The following is a 22,544-nucleotide window of genomic DNA, read 5'->3' on the forward strand; positions in this document are numbered from 1 at the left end:
AGAGAGATGGGAGGGAAGCGGCGTGGCTGTAGGAGGGAAACATGAGGGATCCTTGTGACAGTGAAAACATTTTCTATCTTGGTTGTATCCATTTCAATATCCTGCTTGTGATCTTGTTCTAGAATTGTATGAGCTGTCCTCATTGGTATCAGCCAGGCCAAGGGTACATGAGATCTCTCTGTATCATTTCTTATGACTATATGTAAATCTACAATTACTTCAAAGAAAAGTTAATTTAAAAAAATATTAAAAAAAAAAATTTAAAAAGACTGAGTTTGAAATCTTGCCATTTTGGAATTGCTTTGAATTTCAAACTGCATGCTTTTGTTTTTAAAACCGTTAGCATATGCTTGCCAGTGTCTACACTTTGATTACCATTCGCCCAATGTTGGTAAAAAGCCATGTTGTATGATTTTGTTGGACAAACTTATTTTGCCCGCTCTTTGGGTTTCTTTTAATTAAGTATGTGGCTGCCAAGGGATTAAGAAGCACTCACTACACAATATGAATTTAAATAAATGAAGCTTTTGGGAAACCTCTTTTAAAGGGAGTAGAATGGAATTCCGTTTCTTGAAATCTAATTTATCGATGCTGGTGATTTTTCCAGGTACCTTCGATCGTTAGTTCAGAACTTGTTATTAATTCAGCGCTTCAAGAAACCTATTATTGAACATTCACCCAGGCAAGAACGGCTTAACTTCTGGTTAGATATAATTTTTGAGGCAACAAATGAAGTTACTAATGGACTCAGATTTCCAGTAAGTTATGCTTTATCCATTTCTTTCGGGTAGAACAAAAGAAACTGGGGGTTGGTGCTATCTAATTATTGAATACGCTGAAAGGTAGAAAACCTTAGAGTAATTCAAAGTGTTAGGATACCTATCTGTCTTAGGTAAACTCAGCCAGTGATAGATCAACTCACTAGAAAAAGTCAACTGTGACCTCTAAGATAGTGGTCTCAACTGGGAGTCATTTTTGTCTCCCAGGGGACATTTGGCAATATCTGGAGACATTATTGGTTGTCACAACTGCGAGGAAGGTGTTGCTCCTGGCGGCTAGTGGGGTGAAGGCCAGGGGTGCTGCCAAACATCCCACAGTGCACAGGACAGCCCCATCCCACAGTGCACAGAATTACCCAGCCCTAAACCTCAGCAGTGCCAAGGTGGAGGAACCCTGTTCTAAATCACTGCAAGAGTAATAGTAAAATTTTGGAATTTAGCACTGTTCCCTGTTGAGCTTTGGTTTGTCTCCAGTGCCACTAATTAATTTTTTTTAAAGATTTATTTATTTATTTTGAGAGAATGAGAAAGAGAGAGAGAGAGAGTACATGAGAGGGGGGAGGGTTAGAGGGAGAAGCAGGCTCCTCGCCGAGCAGGGAGCCCGATGTGGGACTCGATCCTGGGACTCCAGGATCATGACCTGAGCCGAAGGCAGTCGCTTAACCAACTGAGCCACCCGGGCGCCCGCCACTAATTAATTTTTAAAACATTATTGGAAAGCAAAATGACTATTAAATTTTTATTACGTTTTTGTTTGAGTTTTATGACCATCTTATAAGGAGTCATAAGTAAGATATCTAAGCACCCTAGATACTGAACTTCAGATCATTATATTTCATATTTCATCACAAAACCTCACGGTTTTGTGAATGTGCCATGTTGAGGAATTTCATTAAACTTCTAATGGAGATTAAGTTGTTTGAGATGATTATGATGATGATTTTGTTCTTGGGTAATAAGTTTTAAAATCTTTTAATTATGAAATATTTCAAACCTATTGAAAGGTACAAAAAATAATGGAACAGACACTTGTGTAATGTCTACCCAGATTTAGTGATCTTAAATATGTTGTTTTTTTTTGCTTTGGAAATTCATTCATTCATTCTCTCTTCCCCTCTCCCTCTCTCCTTTCTCCCCTTCCCCCCCTCCCTCTCCGCCAGCAATAAAACATCAGTGATGGAATGTCACCTCACTTTTCATCCCCTTGTATTTTCTGTAGACTTGAGTACCTACCTGCTGATCATCCAGTTTGCTTCATTTCTCTCAAAAACTGTAGCCTCCCTGTTTCTTCTCTGTCACCTTCTTGGGCAGGCCTTTCTGGGCCACCCTGTCTAAAGTGACCCCCCAAACACACACACACACCTTTATTCTGTCGTACTCGCTTCAGAGCTGCATAGGGGACCATATTCCCTATCCCTATGTGTGTGTTTCTTGTCTGCCCCATCAGAGCATGGACCCGCCTGGAGGGAGGGGACTTCTGTCCTGACTGTGGTATCCACAGGCCCTGGGGCGTTGTTGGCACACAGTAGGTGCTCAAGTATTTGTGCAGTATAGCGCTTCCCACTTGCTCATGGGGCAGAGTAACCTGTCTGGTTTATTCCTGTACGTCACAGAAATCTGTTCTTTTAGGTGCTGGTGATAGAACCAACCAAAGTCTACCAGCCTTCGTATGTCTCTATAAACAGTGAAGCTGAGGAGAAGACGGTTTCTCTGTGGCATGTCTCACCCACAGAAATGGTAAGAAAAAAATCAGACACAGCTCTCTCTTTATTCTCTGCTGTTTAATCAGAAATTCAGTGTTCAGATAGGAGAGTCTGTGTTGTACTTGAAAGAACAGGCACCTGTGCCTGACTTCTAAGGTCCAGGAGTGTATGAGAGGGTATAATCACAGATGGGGGAGAGGACGCTGGTTGGCCCATTTTATATGGGTTTATATTATGTATTTGTGTGTGTGTGTGTTTGTGTGTCTGTACGAATATGTGTATATTTATGTGAATGAATACAGGCTTGTTGAAAAAAGTTAAACCATGAGGAAGTGGATAAGAAGTAATGGGAAAGTCCCACCAAATCCCCCAAACCTCGCCCCCATTCCCCTCCCCAGTGACTTGGGTGGATATCCATCTTTACCATTCTCTGAACTCCCTTATGTATGTGTAAGTGTGTGTATGAGTGCATACATTGTGTGTGTGTGTGTGTGTGTAGACAGAGAAGCATTTTCATTAAAGTGTGATCATAAGTATATATTATTTTGCAACTTTTTTAATTGATTCATACATCATAGACAATTTTTCAAATAGCACACAGTGATCCACCTGATTTGACTAAGATAGAGAACACAAGTAGGCAGAGCAGCAGGCAGAGGGAGTGGGAGAAGCAGGCTCCCCGCTGAGGAAAGAGCCTGATGCGGGGCTCGATCCCAGGACCCTGGGATCATGACCTGAGCTGAAGGCAGATACTTAACTGACTGAGCCACCCAGGAGCCCCCACCTGATGTTTTTAAATGTAGTATTCCTGTATCATGGTGGTACATCTCCAAGTATGGATGAAGCATAATTTATTTTCCCACCTGCCTGCAGTGAACATTTCGGTCTCACTTGTGCACTCTATCTAGTGGTAGATACGTCAGTGCACACCCTGGTGGTTACACCCTACATGCTCCTCTATGTTGTTTCAGGAATAGAGATTCCCAGAAATGGAACTACTGGATTTAAGACTACTTTCATGTAAAATTTGATAGCTACAGGGCCCCTGGGTGTCTCAGTCAGTTGAACATCTGACTCTTGGTTTCGGCTCAGGTCGTGATCTCGGGGGTCGTGGGATCGGGGTCCACACTCAGTAGGGAGTCTGCTTGGGATTCTCTCTCTTCCTCTCCCCCTGCCCCTCCCCCTACTCATGCGTGTGTGCGCTTGGATGCGCACTAAGATAAAGAAATCTTTAAAAAAGAAAAAAAATCTGATAGCTACTAAAGATGAAATAAATAAAATGTGATAGCTCCTGTCACGTTTGCACCACTTCAGTTTATGTTCACACCAATAATACAGGAGAGGGAACATTTTAGTTGCCCACTAAAGAGATCACAGAAACACTGGGCTGTGCCTGGTGTGGTAGTAACTATTTTTTTGGTCTCTGTGTGTCTAAAGTACTTCTTCAGCTTCTTTAATAAAATATTTTTAGTAATAAAAGATCTAGTGCCTTTGACAAGTGCATTCACTAGGTAGGTCTGTTTGCTTTGTATATGTTTTCATGGAGTGTGGGGAGACTTCTGCCATTACCCTGGTGAAGAAGGATTTTTTTTTTCCTGGAAATAACAGTGTGAGCAATTATGTCTTAATCAGGTAAAAATAAACAGTATCTTCAAAGAATGAAACATAACATTAGAGAATAAGCAGAGGCCCAAAATCATGCAAGAAATTCCTTATCAGAAATAGTCATGACACAGCAACTCCCCCCCGCCATTGTCCAACGGTTACGGAGTGTGACTTCTGCTGGATAAACAAGTCGCAGATGTATGCTCTACACCGTGGCACCCATAGTTAACGGTATGGCATTGTGTGTTTCGTAATCTGTTGAGAGTTAATCTCATGTGTGCTTACCCCCCCCACACACAAAACAAAAACCAAAGGACACTTTGGGAGGTGTTGGTTATGGCCATTACCTTGATTGCGGTAATGGTTCCATAAGTGTCTGAATATGTCCAAACTCCTCAAATTATGCACGTGAAATTTATGCAGGTCTTTGTCTATTATATCTCAATAGAGGTATATATATATAAAAAAAAAAAAAACACGAAATCTCAAGTTGTCTTCCTCCACTTGAGCTGCTGTAACAGAATACCATAGACTGGGGGCTTAAACAACAGACCTTTCTTTCTCCCAGTTCTGGAGGCTGGGAGTCCAAGGGCCGGCTGCCAGCATGGTCAGGTTCTAGTGAGGGCCCTCTTCCCAGCTCACAGAAGGCTGTCTTCCTCGTGTCCTCAGATGGTGGAGAGATGTTTCCCTTGTGTCCCTTTTAATAAGGGCACTAATCCGGGGGCTCCAGCCTCATTACCTAATCGCCTCCCCAAGGCCCCACCTCCAACAACTGGTTTGCAGAGACACAAACATTCAGTCCACAGCACAAGTGTAAGGCAGTAACTTTGTCTAATATTTAACAGAGAAGCGACCTTCTTACTTATCAGAGTCGGCAGCCATTAGTGAAGATGAGTTGCCCTAACGTGTGCTTTTCATTTTTTTTTGTTATCGTTTTGTTTTGCTGCACTTGTGTATTAATTTAAATATTTGAGTGCAAAAGAAAAAAATCCACAATAAAATACACATGGTGTTCAAACAGATATATCTCCTTTGAAGAATGCATAGGTTTTCTATTAAATTTGCCTCTTGAGCTTTTAACCTTTTATGGAAGTATGACCTACACACTGAAAAGCCCATCAGTCATAAATGTACAATTCGATGGATGTTTGTCAAGGGAACATACCTAAGTAACCAGCATGGTCAAGGGAGAGAACATCAGCAGACACTCCCCTTTGTGCCCCCCCCCAGGTCCCATGCTTTCGATGTTGCAATTCTTGTACTCTAGAGGCAAGCCTTGCTGATTTTCTTTGTGTCATTGATGCCACTGTGATGCAAGAGGATTTTCAAAATTCTGATCTGTAACCTCACTATTCCATCGATGTAGATACACAACACCTCATGTTTTGACAAGTACTTGGAGAAAGAAACTAACCCTACTCAAGTGACTCTTGAGACTTTTAGAACCAAATGGTTTTGGTCTCATGGAATTCTAAAACGTTTCCCATCTTATTGACCCCTGTAATTGTTGCTGGCCCTTAATAGACATTCCCATGGGTACGTACACTATCTCCCTAGTTGTAAATGTTTTACTTTGTATATAGTCTGTAATAAGAAATGGAAAAGAACGATATAAGCAGCAAATGCTAGTTTTGCTTGACTGATGAAATGTTTTGCACAAGTGCTCATAGTTGTCAGAACAAACGTCTGAGGGAAATATAAATTGCCTTTTTTGCTGTGAGAGGAAGCTTTTGCTTTTGCCTTCATTTACATTTTTGAAATTCTGCAGATCGCGAAAGCAAGCAGATTTGCCTGGAGTGAGATGACATTTCTCTACACAGTGTTGCATTTTTTCCTGGTGGGCTGAGGCGGCGGGGGGGGGGGTGCAGATCACACGCATGCGTGTGTTCACTTACATGCAGCACTGCTGTAGGAGGAGATGAAGTTTTGGTTTGTTAGGCAAGGATTCAGAAACTTCTGCTGGTCAATGCTTAACTCGAGGCACGGGGACATGGGAGCAGAGCGTGGACTTGTAGCGTTTGCTGCTTTCTGCAGTATAACTGCTCCCACCATGGCCAGTTTCAGGCAACCTCCAGCGCATGTTCAGATGTGGGGTTAGGAGGAGATGGGCACGGTTGGCCTTCCTAAGCTGGCACCATGGCCCCCGGCACAACAGTGCAAGTAGACTGCACAGAGCAGGGTCAAACACAGCCTTGCTCCCTCAGCAACTCCTGTGCCCCAGAGTTGCCAACAGGCATAGAGTAGCTGCTGACGCCAACCGCACAGGTGGGGCTGCTTGTTTGGGAAAGCTCAGTCGTTGTTGCCTTTTATGCTTATGTTAGCAATGGGACAAGCACATAAAAAGTCTACAGAATTGTCACAGACGCCCAGGACTCCTCCCCAGAGGCGTGCACTCCGGGACCTGGAGGGCAGATGCTAAGTCGGCGCCCCGGGGACCCTGGAGGTGTGGCCCCACCTCTGGCTTCCTGGCCCATTTCTCCGCAGCCCACCCTGGCTCTGCTTCTTGTGCACTCCTACTGGGGGCTTCTGACCCTGACGTGAACAGCTAGAGTCTTGAGTCCATTTGCTCCTCATGATTTAGATGTGGTGAAATAGCCCCCCTCAGAAAGGGTAAGGTCACTGCCTGACACGGGAGGAGAGCAGCCATCGAGTTGACGATGGAGGAATCTGGGTCAGTTGACCCACCAGGACACCAGATCAGAAGCCATAAGGCCAGCCCTGACTTCCACCACCAGATGTTTCACGAAAAACCCCACTTGGCAGATACAAGAGTGTGTGGACTTCACGATTTCATTTACATATTCTTGCAGAACAGGCAAAACTCTCGGTGGTGGTGAAGTCAGAATAGCAGTTGCTGTTTCCACCCTTGGATGATTGGGCATGGTGGGGGCGGTTATGAGGGAAGCTTCTGGGCTGCTGTTCATGTTCTGTCTCTTGATTTAGATGCTGGTTACAACGTGTCTTCATTTTGTAGACATTTACTGCGATGATCACTGTGCCCTTTTCTGAACATACGGTATACTTCAAGTCAGAAGTTTAATAATAATTTTAAAACACCTGTACTGGCCCTCTTGATACTCCCCCAAACCATGACTGAATCCCGTGGCTTTCCAGATTAAAACTGACTCTTACCGAGTGTCAAGGCCCTGTATAATCCTGCCTTCTCCTTGTCCCCTGAGCTGGCCCTGCAGGGGCTCCTGTGTGCTCTTCTGTCCTCCTCACTCCCTGCAGTTCTTCTTCTAGTCATCTGAGCCCTAACTTCTGCAGAGGCGTCTCTAACCACCCTCCCACCCCTTTCACTGAAAGTAGGCTACCTTCTTCCCTGTAAAGTATGCGCAGTATTTCTCATTGCTCTCGGATCACTTTTTGAGAATGTCTCCCCAAGTGCTCTGCAAGCCCGAGTAGGACTTGTAGCTTTTTATATCCATAGTATCTACAAAGTAGGTACCCCCCAAATGCCCATTGACTATGATATAAAGGCAAAGAGGGGAGTCCATGTTGTTTACCTTTTAGCCCGCATATCTTCCTCCCAACTCAAGAAGTTCCCTAAAGCTACCCTACAGTAAACCTTCCATCTGAGAATACTTTGAAAACTCCTGTGGTTGGCCTTTTTATATACATGCAAGCTTCTTGCCTGTAGGTGGGTTGGTCAAGGTGCTCTCGAACTTGCCCTGGTTCATATTTCTGTACCTGAATCCAAAAGCAGGTTCCTGCTCTCCATGACTGCCGCCTTCCAGTGACTTTGAACACAAGTCCTCTAAGATATGCTCAGTCTTTCTACATGGTTTGGTCCAAGGTGGTGGCTTTCACTTTGGTGTATACTTTCATCTTTCAGGGCCCTCAAGGGTTCTCCTCTTCTCCAGAGTAGAAGAGGAGATGATGATGGTCTCCAAGGGCCTGCATGACCTTCCTCATGAGCTCTCCAACCTCTTTCCCACTCCCCTTTGCCAGTTCCCAGACGTGCCCTGGGGACAGGATTTTTCCCGTCTGCCTGGGGCTGTTGTCCCTCCCACATGTCTGGACAGCTCACTCATTCACTTGCTTTAACCTTCTGCTGAGAAGTCATCAGAGACCCCTTCCCGGGGCATCCAGCCTAAATGCCATGATGGCCGCTCCACCTTAACGCCCTTCCCAGCTCTCCGGCTTTGTATTGCTTTTTGTCCTCTGTCATGATGTTAAATTACCACTTAATTTGTTGCTCCTCTCTTCTCGCATGTAAGCTCCATGAGGGCACAGGCTTTGTTCTCTGCTACATCCTCAGTGCTGGTACCTTGCCTGGCACATAGTAGGTGCTTAATTGACACGGATGAATGGATTTTTTCCCATTGAGGGCCATCCTCCCAGGTGTTCATGTTGTCGTTTCTCCAGGATGGCAGGAAACTTGTCACCCAGCTGCTCGTGGCTATTCTCCTAAGCCATATGCTCAGTCTTCTGGCTCTCACACTTCTCTGGGGGGCTTAACTGGTCATTTATGCCATTTTTCAGGCCAACCACGTGTGCTTTCTTATTTTAAATGATTTTCTGTTACGATGTATTGGTATTGTAGCCTATGGCTCTTCTGGAACAGATTTCAGATCTTTGTTCTGAGGCTTAGCTTTGTGCAGTGTTTATTAAGTGCGGGCAGTGGTGGTGGAGGGAGGGAACAGTTATTTTTTTTTTTTAAGATTTTATTTATTTGACAGGGAGAGAGAGAGAGAGAGTACAGGCAGGGGGAGGGGCATGCAGAGGGAAAGGGAGAAGCAGGCTCCCTGCTCAGCAGGGATCCTGATGTGGGGCTCGATCCCAGGACTCTGGGATCATGACCTGAGCTGAAGGCAGACGCTTAACTGTCTGAGCCATCCAGGTGCCCCCAGAGTTATTTTTAAAAATGCACATTGTACAAAATGAAATCCAGGTTAGTCTTTGTGTTAGTTATGGCAAGCTATCTGCTAAAACAAATAGCACCCAAATATCAATGTCTTAACGTGATAAAAGTTTATGCCTTGTGTCATAAACTTGCAGTAGGGTCCACATTCCCTCTTGTAGTGGAATAAAGGATGGCTGGGGAGGTTATTATGAACCACGCCCACAGATGGTGCACATCTTTCCTCCTCAAATCCCATTGGTCAAAATTCCATCACATGAAAAAAAAAATTCCATCACGTGGCCCCACCTAGCTGCAGGGGAGGCTGGGAAATGTATTCTTGGCTGTGTGCCCAGGGGAAAAAAGAAAGATTGGAGAACACTGATTGGTGGCTGCCACATTTTTCCTTCTGCAAATATTTTCACAGGTCATTCAATTTAGGTGGGCTGTTCTCAAACTCATTTTAGAGTTTTCCTGATATGTTGACAGAAGATGAAAGTCCATTCAGTGTGTGCTTATTCTCTGCTTTTTCTGTTTCAACTTTAGATCATTTGCTCTAAACTGGAGTAGAGATACAAATGAATTTTTGTAATACATGAGAAAATGTTTCTGGTCTTCCAAGTTATATAAAATATATTGCTCTAACTCCTAAATCTCTCTTGAAAGTAAAATAGCAGAAGTGATTGACCAGAGAATGAAACCAAAAGTTATTTTTTTGCATGGAAAAAATCAAGCTCTACTGACTTCTGTTTTTAAAACCTCCAGAAACAAATTCATGAATGGAATTTTACAGCTTCTTCCATTAGGGGAATAAGGTAAGAACATAAGGGAAAATGGAATTATTGTTTTAATACAAATAATGACAGCGTTTTAGTTTAATGTTTCCACTTATTTATAAGATGTGATATTCTCATTTTTATCAGAATCCTGAGCTTGTTCATGTGCTGCTAATAAGGGCTTCTTGGCTTGTTGTAACAGAGAAGCTTTTTTTGGTATCCAATAGACTAAACTTTCTCGTCTCAAACTTTTTTTAAAAAATGAAGTTAGATCGGTAGAAAGAGAAGGCGTTTCTTCTTTGAACCATGGATGTTCAAGTGCTCAGGGAACCCCAGAATCCCAGTAACTGAAGGAATTACTTGGTAATGACACTCAGTTGGGGTCTCCTGAGTACAGTAATGGAGCCAAGGGCATTGTTCTCATTTGGGGAGCAGGTGGTGTAGTCCAAGGAGAGCTGTGGTGCTTGCTCTTTGGATCAGGGGTGACCACCATTTGGCGACCCTTGTGGCTACACTTTGAGCCTCACCCTGCCAGCACATCCAACGGTAGGAGCAGCTCTGAAGCAGATGTGAATTGTAATCCCGCTTTCACTGTTTAACCTTGACAGAATCACTTAGCCTCCCCAGGACTCGGTTCATAGTTTCCATTAAATGAAGGGCTTGGATTAGAACTGTATGTTCTTTATCTGATTGTAAGACCACAGGCCACTGTTGAATCCCCTTTTACCTTCAGACATGGTATGATCCTGTTCTAGACACAGCACTGTTTAAATTAGAATAATATTTTTCTCACTTTAAAGGGAGGGAAATAATTTAAGAATAGTAGTGTATTTGAGTAATACTGATGCAAAACTATAATTCAGTGTTGAACATTTTCAAAAACTGAATACTCCAGAAACTAAGTGGTATGAGAATATGTAGTCAAGAACCTTTTGTTTGTGCCTTCTCATACAGCTACCTCTTGCTGCCGTTCAACCATCAACAGGGACGTGCAAAGGACCTGGGGTGAATCAGACCCTGGAACCAATGTGCTATAAAGAGCACATGTTGAACAAAGTGCTACCCAAATAACCGTGATAGTTTCTTTACAAATTTGTTTCCAAAACTTATGTATAACCTAGTTTTCATTATTTTTAAATCACCCTGTTGCTCTTTCAACTAAGTATTTGTCATGTAATCCCTGACACATGAAGAATGGCTAAAGAAACTATGGATCTCAGGGAGAGATGACTTAGGGGAAGATAAAGTGGCATCATTTGTTTGAAGGGAATTTAGGCTTTTCCGTGGTGCCACTTGGCAAAAGGAGGGCCATCGTGTAGGCTTGGCCCAGTGTAGGTAAATAACTTTCGAGCAGTAAAATCCATCAGCAAATGGAGTATGGTGATTTTCTGTCTCCAGGTATGTCCAGGAAAGCGGAATATTGACTGAGGTGCTATAGAGTCAGATCCTGACCTTAGAGGGAAAAGGACCAGATAACCTGTAATGGCCTTTCTTGAGCTAAGATGCCATGTGTATTTCTGCCTCCCTTGTGTGGCCCCAAATAATGTGTCCTGATATTTTTCAAGTCTTGAAATTCCTTAGATACCATAATACATTATTTCACAAATAAGCTTCCTGTCTTGTGTGTGAAATTATAAATTCTTGAGGACAGAGACCATATTGATTGCCCTTTCTTGCTGCTCTAGGCTTTGCTTAGTGCTGTACCTATGGTAAGTTCTCCATACAAATGAAAGTCGTTTGATGAATACAAACTCAAACATACGCAAGATAAATGTCCCTGCTATTTAAATTTTGTAGAGAAATAGAAGTCAAATTTGGGGAGTAGTGATTAAAACATTAATGAATCTTTCAAATTTGTAAAAATGGGAGAAAATCTATGACTAGATTTTTCTCAAAAATGTATAAGTGACATCATAACTTATATGTAAGCTGCCTTATGTTTTTCCAATTTTACAGCATATCCAAGTTTGATGAGCGGTGTTGTTTTCTTTATGTCCACGATAATTCCGATGACTTTCAAATCTACTTTTCTACTGAAGACCAGTGTAATAGGTGAGTTACAGCTGATTCAGGGGGTTGTGATGTAATTATGGCAAATCAATTTTTCTTTAAAGATTTTATTTATTTATTTTGACAGAGAGAGAGAGGGAACACAAGCAGGGGGAGTGGGAGAGGGAGAAGCAGGCTTCCTGCCGAGCAGGGAGCCCGATGCGGGGCTCGATCCCAGGACCCAAAGCAGACGCTTAACGACTGAGCCACCCAGGCGCTCCCATGGCAAATCAATTTTAAAGGGTCTTTGTTGGGAAGAATATTTATTTGATATGCTGCCTTTCCTGAAATTTTAACTTATAGAAAGTTACTTTTACAGCTTCACTGAGGTATAATTCACATACCATGCAGTCCACCCATTGAGAGTGTACGATTCAGTCTTTTTTAGTATATTCACGGTTTTGCAACCATCACCACAGTCTAACTTTAGAATATTTTCATGACTCCCAGAAGAAGCCCAGTGTCCATTTCCAGTTACTCCCCATTTTCCCTCAACCTAATCCCCCCACCCCAGCCTTGCGCAAAATCTAATCTACTCTCTGTCTCTCTGGATTTGCCTATTCTTGACGTTTCATATAAATGGAATCATACCATATTTAGTCTTTTGTGTCTGACATTGTTTAGTTGTTATAATGCTCTCAAGGTTCACCTGTGCCGTAGCTGTATCAGGACCTTGTTCCTGTTGTGGCTCGTCACCCTTCCGTTGTACAGACAGATTTGATTTATCTATTCGGTTGAGAGGCATCTGGGTTGGTTCCACTTGTTGGCTATTACGAATAATGTTACTAGAACGTTCACGTGCCAGTTTTTGCGTGGCCCTATGTTTACATTTCTCTTGGAGCTAAATTACTGGGTCTTAGGTAACTCTGTGTTTAACCTTTGAGGAACTGCCAGACTGTGGTCCAGTTTTACATTGTCTGCAGCAGCATATGAAGGTTGACTTCTCCCTGTCCTTGCTGCACGCGTTACTGTGTGTCCTTGTGCCTCCAGCCGTCCTAGTGGGCGTTAGGTAGGATCTGACTGTGGTTTTGATCTGCATTTCCCTAATGACTGATGATACTGAGCATCTTCTCATGAGCTTACTGGCCATTTATATATCTTCTTTGGAGAACTATCTGCTCAAATCCTTCACCCAATTAAAAGAATTTTTTTAACCTCTTATTTTGGAAAATATTCAGAGCTACAAGAAAGTTTCAGAGGGGCACCTGGCCGGCTCAGTCAGTAGAGCATGCAACTCTTGATCTCAGGGTTGTGAGTTTAAGCCCCACAACAGGTGTGGAGCCTACTTAAACTTTAAAAAAAAAAAGTTTTTAATTAATAAAAAATTGGAGAAAAACAGTACAAAGAATTTCCATGCGTGTTTCACCCAGAATTCCCCAGTGTTAACCCTTTACCACACTTGACTTACCTTCACTCCATATGCATATGATTATTTTTGTTCTGGACTCCTGAGGAGTGAGTTGTAGACATAATGCTTCATTACCTCTCACTACTTGAGTGCATATTTCCTAAAAACAACATTCACTTACATAATCACAGCACAGTTATCTAACCAGGAAATTAAGACTGATAAGGCTCTGTAATCTACAGACCTTATCCACATTTGACTTACTGTCCAACTAATGTCCTTTACAGCAAAACACAAGATTTTTTTCTCTGCCCCACCATCCAGGCCAGGATCATGTGTTACATTTAATGGTCATATGTGTGTGGTCCCCGTTTATCTTCATCAGTGCTGCTTTGTCTGTCTTGACTCAATGCTTTCAAAGAGCACAGGCAATTAAAGTTGTGTAGGCTGTCAGTTGGGGTTGGTTTGCTGTTTCCTCCTGATTACATTAGCGCCATGCATTTCGGGAAGGAACAGCCCAGAAGTGATACCTGTCCTTCTCACGCACCACGTCAGGATCCGTATGGCATCTTTGTCTCGTGCCTGGTGAAATTAACTTGGCTCAGCTGGTGAAGGTGGTGTTTGCCAGTCTTCTCCAAACTGCCCATTTATAATTGGGTTATTTGTATTTCTGTTAATGGTTTTGAGAAGCCTTAATATATTCTGGATACAAGCCCTTGATCAGATGTGTGGTTTGCACACAACTTCCCCCGCCCCCATTCTGTGGGTCGTTTGTCACTGTCGATGGGGCCCTCCGCGGTACATAAGCTTTATATTTTGATGCAGTTCGGTTTGTTTTTTCTTTGGTCATTTGTGTTTTGGGGGTCACCTAAGAAGGTGTTGCCTGACCCAAGGTTCTGTATGGTGTTTGTTTTCTTGTTAAGAGTTTTAGCTCTTAGATTTAGGTCTCTGGTTGATTTTTTTTTTAATTTATTTATTTGACAGAGAGAGAGAGACAGCGAGAGAGGGAACACAAGCAGGGGGAGCGGGAGAGGGAGAAGCAGGCTTCCCGAAGAGCAGGGAGCCCGATGTAGGGCTCGATCCCAGGACCTTGGGATCATGACCTGAGCCAAAGGCAGACGCTTAATGACTGAGCCACCCGGACCCCCCCTCTCTGGACGATTTTGAGGTCATTTTTGTATATGGTGTGAAGTAGGGGTCCAGCTTCATCCTTTTGCATGTGGATATGTGGTCGATGCAGCCCATTTGTTGAAAAGACTCTTCTTTCTCCTGCTAAATGGTCTTGGCACTCTTAGAAAATCGGTTGACCATAAATGTAAGAGTCTATTTCCAGAATTATACTTCTGTTCCCTTGCTCTGTATGTCTGTCCTTACACCAGTACCACATTTTTCTTTCTTACTGTAGCTTCATAGTAAGGAAATCAGGAAATGTGAGTCCTCCCAACGTTGTCCTTGCTTTTAATAGTTGCTTTGGTTAGTGTGTTTCCTAGCATTTCCATGTGAATTTTAGAATCTGTCAGTTTCTCCAAAAAAGGCAGCTATGATTTTGACAGGGATTGCCGTGGAGATGTAGACCAATTGGAGCAGTAGTGTCGTTCTAACCATAGTAAACCTTCCATCCCAGAGCACGGCATAGCTGTCCATTTGTTTAGGTCTTCTTTAATTTCTTACAACGGTTTTTTGCAGTTTCAGAGTACAAGTTTCATACGTCTTTTGTTTCAAACATAGACCTAGGTATTTTTTTATGCTCTTATAGAGTTTTCTTAATTTCATTTTCAGAGTGTTCATGGCTAGTATATAGAAATATGCTTGATTTTTATATATTTAGTATCCTGCAATCTTGCTGAATTCATTTACTAGTTCTAATACTTTTTACTAGTATTTTAAGATTATGTTTTTTAAGTAAATTCTCTGCCCAGTGTGGGGCTCAAACTCATGACCCTGAGATCAAGAGTCACACTACCAACTGAGCCAGTCAGGCGCCCTACTTCTCATACTTTTTATTGAATTCCTTAAGATTTTCTGTATATAAGGTTATGTCTGCTGCCGACAGAGATCATTAAAGTGCTTCCTTTCCAGTGTAGATGTCTGTCTTTCTTTTTCTTACCTAACTGTCTGACCAGGCCCTCCTGTACCGTGGTGAATAGAAGTGGCGAGAGCAGGACGTTGTGTCTTGTTGCTGATCTTAGGGGGAAAGCATCCAGTCCGTCTTTTATCAGGAAGCATGATGTTGCCAGCAGGTTTTCATAGATGGCCTTTATCAGGTTGAGGAAGTGCTCTTTACTACTAGTACTAGTAGTAAAGTACTAGTACTTTAAAGTAAAGTACTAGTACTACTAAAGTACTAGTACTACTACTAGTGTTTGTATCATGTGGTTCGAGAACGTTCTAATTCAGTACGTCTCAGGCACTCATTATGACATCATATTTGGAAATCGGACAGGATATCAGACTAGGGGACCGTTGGATCACAGTCTTCAACTTAGAAAAACTGCTGCCAAAGATGAGGCAGAATATCCCTTCACTACAAATTTGACCTTTCTGACCCTCCCTCAGTCCTCAATGCCTTTCTTTTTGCCATACGCCTAAATAATTTTCTGAGGTGTAACATACATACCAGTGAAGTGTGTAAAGTGCAGTTAGGTTTACCCCCACCCCAGCAGGTGCCTCATGCCCCTTTCCAGTCATTCACCCCCTGCAGTGCTAACTATTTCGATTTCCATCACCAGTGGTCAACTTTACCTGTTCTTGACCTTCAAATAAGTAGAATCCTGAAGTATGCACTCTTTGTTTTCTCACTCACGTTTCTTAAAATAATATCCATTAGATTTAGCCATGATGTATGTATCAGCTCATCCTTTATATTGCTGTGTCGTGTTTCATTATGTGGAAGTATAGCAGTGTATCTGCTCTGTTGGTGAACATTTGGGTTGTTTCCAGTTTGGGGCTATTTGGAATAAAACTGTGAACATTCTTGTACATGCCTTTTGGTGAGCATGCACATTGATTTCTGTTGTGTATATACCTAGAATGTGGGGTTACTGCAATTGGGGGCAGCTCTCCGTTTCCCTTTGCTTAACTCCACCAGTAGTTTTCCAAAGTGGCCGCATCACTTTCCACTTCCACCAGTAGCGTATGAGAATTCCACTTCACATTTTTAACAACAAGTGATAATGTCCCGTAAATTTTAGTTATTCTGGTAAGTTCATACCACACGTCTCTTAAGAATCCTGACTGTTGTGTTTCACAGCTTTCAAACGTGAAAAGAAGCAAAGGTAGAATGGATTAGTTACAGAAAAGAACATTTTAACGTTTTGTGGGAATTATCTTCAAGTGTACAGTATTCTTCCCTGCCATCTTGCAGGAAAATACTGACTAAAGATTTTGCGAGTCATGGGGCACCTGGGTGGCTCAGTTGGTTAAGCGACTGCCTTTGGCTCAGGTCATGATCCCAGGGTCCTGGGATCGAGCCCCATGTCGGGCTCCCTGCTTGGCAGGAAGCCTGCTTCTCCCTCTCCCACTTCCCCTGCTTGTGTTCCCTCTCACGCTCTCTCTCTCTCTCTCTGTCAAATAAATAAATAAAATCTTTAAAAAAATGTTGTGAATCAAATCGCTTGTATGTAAAACAACCTCACGAATCTAAGAAGTGGCTGATGTAGCCCAGCAGCATCTGTGAGAAAGACCTGTGGGTAACAGTTGATAGTAAGCTTGATCTGTGTCAACGGAATGACGAGGCCACCTTCTTCATTTCCTCCCCACCTCCTCCTTCCACAAGACCTTATTTTGCACTAAGCACGAGAGTGTCTACAGCTTGAGAGATGGGTGTCCCACTCTCCTTAGCACCGATGAGATCACCTCTAAACACCGGTCGTAGGGCCAGACTTGAAGAATAATAAGGCAACACCTTTCAACAATGACCTTTTAGTGGAGTGACTTAAAAACAAGTCCTGGAGGAAACACTGAAGGAACAAGGAAGAAAGATTTATAGGGTTTAATAAAATTATGTACATTTCTGGGTGCCTGGGTGGCTCAGATGGTTGTGCGTCTGCCTTCGGCTCAGGTCATGATCCCAGAGTCCTGGGATCGAGTCCCGCATCGGGCTCCCTGCTCCTTGGGAGCCTGCTTCTTCTTCTCTCTCTCTCTCTCTCTCTCTCTCTCTCTCTCTCTCTCTCTCTCATCTTTAAAAAAAAATTATTTTCTAACGGGCTATTCCATAGAAGAGGGATTAATTCTAAGCAGTCCATGGATGGAACCCACGTGAATGAAGTCTTAGTTCGATATAATAAAGCATTTCTCATCAAGTTGTCCACAGAATGAGCAACCTTGTGAGGTAATGAGTTCTCTGTCACTGGAGATGTTCAAGCCTCAGCTGACCAACCAGTCGATGGGGCTACTGTATAGAGGAGATTCAAGTATCACATGAATATTTGAACTAGATAAGGTAACCATTAAAGTGCTATGTCAAATCAAGGAGTAGATTGATTGTTCCATGAACTTGTAAAAACTCGGGGTGTATTTAATCACGGTTTAATATAATGCTAAGTTAAATGCAGGGAACATGAGTGATGATAATTAGCATCTTTGTGACATTTGCTATTCTAGGTTTTGCTCTTTGGTTAAAGAGATGATAAGCAACTCAGTGGGCAGTACAGTGGAGCTGGAGGGGGACACCGATGGGGACACCTTAGAGGTGAGTCATAGAAGACCTGCAACATGGAAAAAATTACTTGTGTAATTTGTGTCTTTGATGCTTCAAGAAAATGTCCCATTTTTGTGTGTGAAAATATATTTAACAATACTCTTGACCATAGGAAACAAACTGAGGGTTGCTAGAGGGGAGATGGGGGGGAATGGGGTAACTGGGGGATGGGCATTGAGGAGGGACGGGATGAGCCCTGTTCTATACAAATGATGAATCACTGAACTCTCCCTATGAAACTCATGATACACTATATGTTAATTAAGTGAATTTAAATGTAAAAAATACTCTTTCATGGCTGCAGTGCAGGGCGCAGGAGGGGGGGCAGCCGGCGACGTCAGGCTGCCCCCCCTCCCCCCGCTTGGCGCCGCTCTCCGCGGCGTGGGCCAGCGGGCCCAGCAGCGAGCTGACCGAGCTCAAGTTGCCGTGCCAGGGCCACGTGCGCGAGAGGAAGCTGGAGCGCGTGCTGGGCGGCCTGGACCTCTGCTCCGTGCTGCTCGGGCGGAAGGCACTGGGCCCGGCGCACCCAGGGCTGCTGCTACGGCGGTGCCTGCACGACGCCGGGGCCCCGCCGGAGGGGCGAGACCTGCGCGCCACATTTGACAGCATGTCTGATAACGTGGGGTACGACTGGAGAAGACCGGCCCCGCGCCTGAAAAGTGTGTGACGCCACAATCGATGCCGTCACGGGGAACTATCCCCACAACCTCACGGAGTGGGTGAGGGAGTCGCTGAGAGACTGGAAGGGCACCGAGAGGGAGGCCGCAGCGGTGTCCCGCCTGGCGAGGGCACTCCGGGCCTGCCAGCCGAGCCTGGTGGCCCACCGCCTCCTGGAGGATCAGCAGGCCCCAGGGGCCTCCAGAACGAGCAGTAGAGGTGGCCGCAGCAGCAGTGCTGTGTCCCAGACGTCCTGGGACTCGGAAGGGCCCGCCTTGGGGGCTCCTGGTGACTCAGCTGCTCTCCTCCAGGGACCCGAGGGCATCTGCACAGCCCGAACTTGGGTTCTCCCACCAGGGTTGACCCAGCATCTTCCCTTTGCCTGTGCTGTGAAGACCTAGCAGTGAGCCAAGACGAGGGGCCCCAGTGCTCAAGGCATGGCTGGCTTCTGAGAGCTGGCAGTCATCGAGCACTTACTCTGCACCCGGTGGGGCTTTGGGCGCCATACACATGCTCTCATTTATTCTTCCTGATCACCCTTGAGAGTGGGAGTCTGTTGTCCCATGAAATGCATCTGTGCAAGAGGAAATTTGGGACCCATGTCCAGCATGGAGAAGGAACATCCAGATCAGCGGTTATCAGTGGTGGTGTTCTACGGGCGGGGAAACCCGGCTGAGGTCAAGAGCTGGAGGAAGTCCGTAGCAGTGGGAGAGCTGGGCAAAGAACCAAGGCTGTCAGGCTCCACAGCCCACACTGTGACCACTGGATCATTCTTTTACTCCCACAGTTGGCCAGAGGCTTAGAGGCCATCAGTATAGACCTGTACACCAGGGCAGGTGGCGTGGGGAAAGCTGGTGGGCTCACGGCCCTTGAGTGTGTTAAGGGACAGTGAGATTTGTGAGGACAGCCTGCAGTCACACCGTTAAGTGCTCACGGGTGGCTGATACATGGTCAGTGCTCTACAAATGTTCTTAGAAATATTATGACTTCTGTGATGCCACAGTTGTTAGTATTTTGTATCAAAATCACCATTCTCATAACAGATTTAATAAGGGAGCTAGATCCTGTAATTTTAAAAAAGTGGTCTTCCTGCTTCTAAGGTAATCCTATTAAAGCTTATGCCTTTAGAGTGGAGAGCTCCATAATACAAAGAATTTCCCATTCCTATTGAGGAATAATTCATTTCTCGTATTCTCGTAAGTCCCATCACGGTCAGTTTCAGTATCTCTTGCAGCTTCCCTTAGGCTGAACTGTGAACAGGGTAGCTGGACTTCATAACAGAATCCAGGAACCACTAACAAGGGGAGAGTTTGCCCTCAGCAAACTGGTCTGCTAGAGGCTACCTTTCACCAGCTTTGGGCCCACCTGCCGCTGAGAGGCAGCAGAGAGCTGAGTGGCCATCCCTCGTTCCGGTCTTCCAGCTGTGACCTTGGGAAAGCCACACGTGATGTCATACCATGCCACCTGGACCTTAGGTTGCTGAGCTCTTGCCCACACTGTCCTGCTAAGCTGTGGACCAGCCTTTGAGCCCCTGCACGCCTTCAGCAAGTACTTGATGATGCCGGGCACTGTGCTGGGAGCTGGGGCAGTAGCAGGCAATGAGAGAGAAGTGGCCCTGCTCTGTGGACCCCGCACATCTGGCCAGGAACACAAGTATTAAGCAGCTCAAAACCTAAGGGTGCTGCCGAGGCGCTGAGCCAGTTGCAAGCCCATACCGGTGCAGCCTGGCCTGTGCCGTGCACTGTGCATTTCCCCTCCTCGCCCCCCACCACCCCGCCAGTGTACCTGCCTCTTAAGGCCTTGGGTCAGAGCTAGTTCTGTGGCTAATAGACATGTCAGCACTTTCAATAAATGGCAGTGGTTTGGCTATTGGTTAGCTTTGGGAAGTAGGTTTTCTGAAAAATGTGTCCCTGTTTCTTGAACAGAGGCAGATTTCAGAGGTTCTTCCATTCCCTCATGCTTTATGACCTAAATTCCTGAAATGTGTAAATGCCAAACATCCTGACAGCTGCCCTATATCCCCCTGCATGCTCTCACACCTGGAAGGAGCCCCCAGCCCTCCATCACACCACGTGTTCTGATAGAGCCTTCAATGGCCTGTGATTTCTGCACCTGAAATTTTCCATGGCTGGCAAGCAGACAGGGCTTGGTCCCCAGCTCTGCCGCTGGCTTGCTCCTGGGACCTGTTTCTCAGCCCCACATGCCGTGGAGGGCACTGGGTTTCCCCCAGCACTCATGTCCTGACACTTGCAAGGAGAACAGCTCCTGTCCACTCAGGGAGAAGGAGCATGGGCTCTGGAGCAGCCTCACGTGACCTCATCTCAACGCCCGGGTCAGAATTGAAACTCAGAAAAGATGATGCGTGAGAAGAGTCTCCATCCTGCACTGCTGGGCCAAGCACGCTGCCGGCTTCCCGGGGCCTAGAGCTGGCCTGGCCCCGGCGGCTGGGCACCACCAGGGCAGAACCGTAGAGCCTGGTGACATGGGGTGAACTTGCACAAGAAGCTGCCCCCAGGAGATGGTGGCTCAGAACCAGGTGGAAGCACCCACTTGTTGAGTTCACACATCAGCAGTTAGGAGGCTTCTGCCGTGACCAGCGCCATGCCAGGCATTGAGGCATGACAACGGGACAAGCAACGTGCCCTCGGAAAGCACACGATTTCCCCTACTTGGTGAAACAGGAGGAAAAGTGTAGTAAAAGTAAACATACGTGTATGGCAAAAGCACAAATACTTCTATGGTCACTGAAAACAAAGATACACCATAAAAAAATAAAACATAAAATACTCTTTTATGAGCAAGCTAGCCATCATTCTCCGTGACCTACAGAGATGAAGTTGAATAGGTCTCTATAGAAGAACCTCATTACTTCAGTATCTTCTCAGCCAGAATATTTAAGAAAAATTTGGCGACTGAAGTAAAATTTTCTTTTGTGTACAACATATAGAAGTTTTTTTCTCAGATTAAGAATGTTTGTGAGCCTACAGGAGAAATAGTTGGCCAGCTCGTGGTACCCGTTCGTCTGTGGATGGACACTTGGGTTGCTTCCATAGCTTGGCTGTTGTAAATAATGCAGTAAACATAGGGGTGCACGTATCTCTTTGAATTGGTGTTTTCATTTTCTTTGGGTAAATACCCAGCATTGGAATTGCTGGATAGTAAAGTAGTTCTATTTTTAACTTACTGAGGACCCTCCATACTGGTTTCCAGAGTGGCTGCGCCAGTGGTGCATTCCCACCAACAATGCACAACGGTTCCTTTTTCTCCACATCCTCGCCAACACTGATTTTTTACCTTTTAGATACTAGCCAGTCAGACAGGTGTGAGAATCCCAAGCTCTTGCGGATAGTGCAGCTCTAGTCCAGTTATTACACCGTTACACCTGTGTGTCTTTGCACAGCTGTTCAGATTTGCCACTAATTCTGGTCCTCCCATTGATGACAATTTAATGAGATTTTTACTATCAAGTTAGCTTGAAATTCATTCTTTGAGGTTTCTTTCAGAAAGTATCAAAAATTCATTTTAACAATTGACTCAGGTACTTGAATTCTTAGTTCAGAATCAGAGTTTGTTGTGGAAATGAACTGAATGTTGCACTTTGAAGGTAACATGAGCTGGCCAAGAAATGTGTGAGATAGAAGCCTTTTATGGAGCAGGCTGATGTCTGGTTCAGTCAGACATGACGGGGACCTCTTAGTGATCTTCACTGTCATGTGCATCCTTGGAAGTACGTTGGAAGGGACCAGCACACGTTCTGTGCATTTCTATAAGTAGGCAGAGTAGAGCCTAGAAAACAACAGGAGCAAGAATGGCTCAGCCTAGAGTTATATTTGTTTTTATCCTCGAGAAGAACCAACTAGAATGCAGCTATACAGCAACTTTTGATAATCAGATTGCGGCAACAGAACAGCAATGGCGATTATAGGTGGAATGTGTGCAGTGTGTTTGATGCTATATCTGTCCACCTAAAAGCGGGGAAGCCCTGCCATGTGCTTTGTATTAAGAACATTTTATTGACCTTCGGTTCTCCCATGGGCTATAGAAGGAGGTTGGTTTCCTGAGAAGCTAATGAAGGATCATGCAGG

At 44.6% G+C, this 22,544-nt stretch overlaps 1 protein-coding gene and 1 pseudogene across 4 annotated transcripts in view; both read left to right on the forward strand.

The window, feature by feature from the left end:
- MAP3K15 (mitogen-activated protein kinase kinase kinase 15) overlaps positions 1–22,544 on the forward strand; it is a 118,439-nt gene that overhangs the window by 70,067 nt on the left and 25,828 nt on the right. For 3 of the 4 annotated variants that reach the window (XR_012381051.1, XM_073902014.1, XM_073902015.1), the window contains 6 exons: positions 608–758; positions 2,409–2,516; positions 9,696–9,745; positions 10,661–10,711; positions 11,663–11,758; positions 17,706–17,793. Coding sequence is in view for 3 of the 4 variants with exons in the window: in XM_073902014.1 (XP_073758115.1) it covers positions 608–758; positions 2,409–2,516; positions 9,696–9,745; positions 10,661–10,711; positions 11,663–11,758; positions 17,706–17,793 (544 nt within the window). In the remaining variant the exon portion in view is untranslated. The remainder of the gene's footprint in view (positions 1–607; positions 759–2,408; positions 2,517–9,695; positions 9,746–10,660; positions 10,712–11,662; positions 11,759–17,705; positions 17,794–22,544) is intronic. The other variant, XM_025857355.2, reaches the window with a different exon arrangement.
- On the forward strand, positions 17,817–18,860 carry LOC112812899 (FAS-associated death domain protein pseudogene; annotated as a pseudogene).

This window comes from Callorhinus ursinus, unplaced genomic scaffold (genome assembly GCF_003265705.2).
Source record: "Callorhinus ursinus isolate GAN/ISIS: 27379988/994484 unplaced genomic scaffold, GSC_fseal_2.0 scaffold16, whole genome shotgun sequence".
NCBI classification, from domain to species: Eukaryota; Metazoa; Chordata; class Mammalia; order Carnivora; family Otariidae; genus Callorhinus; species Callorhinus ursinus.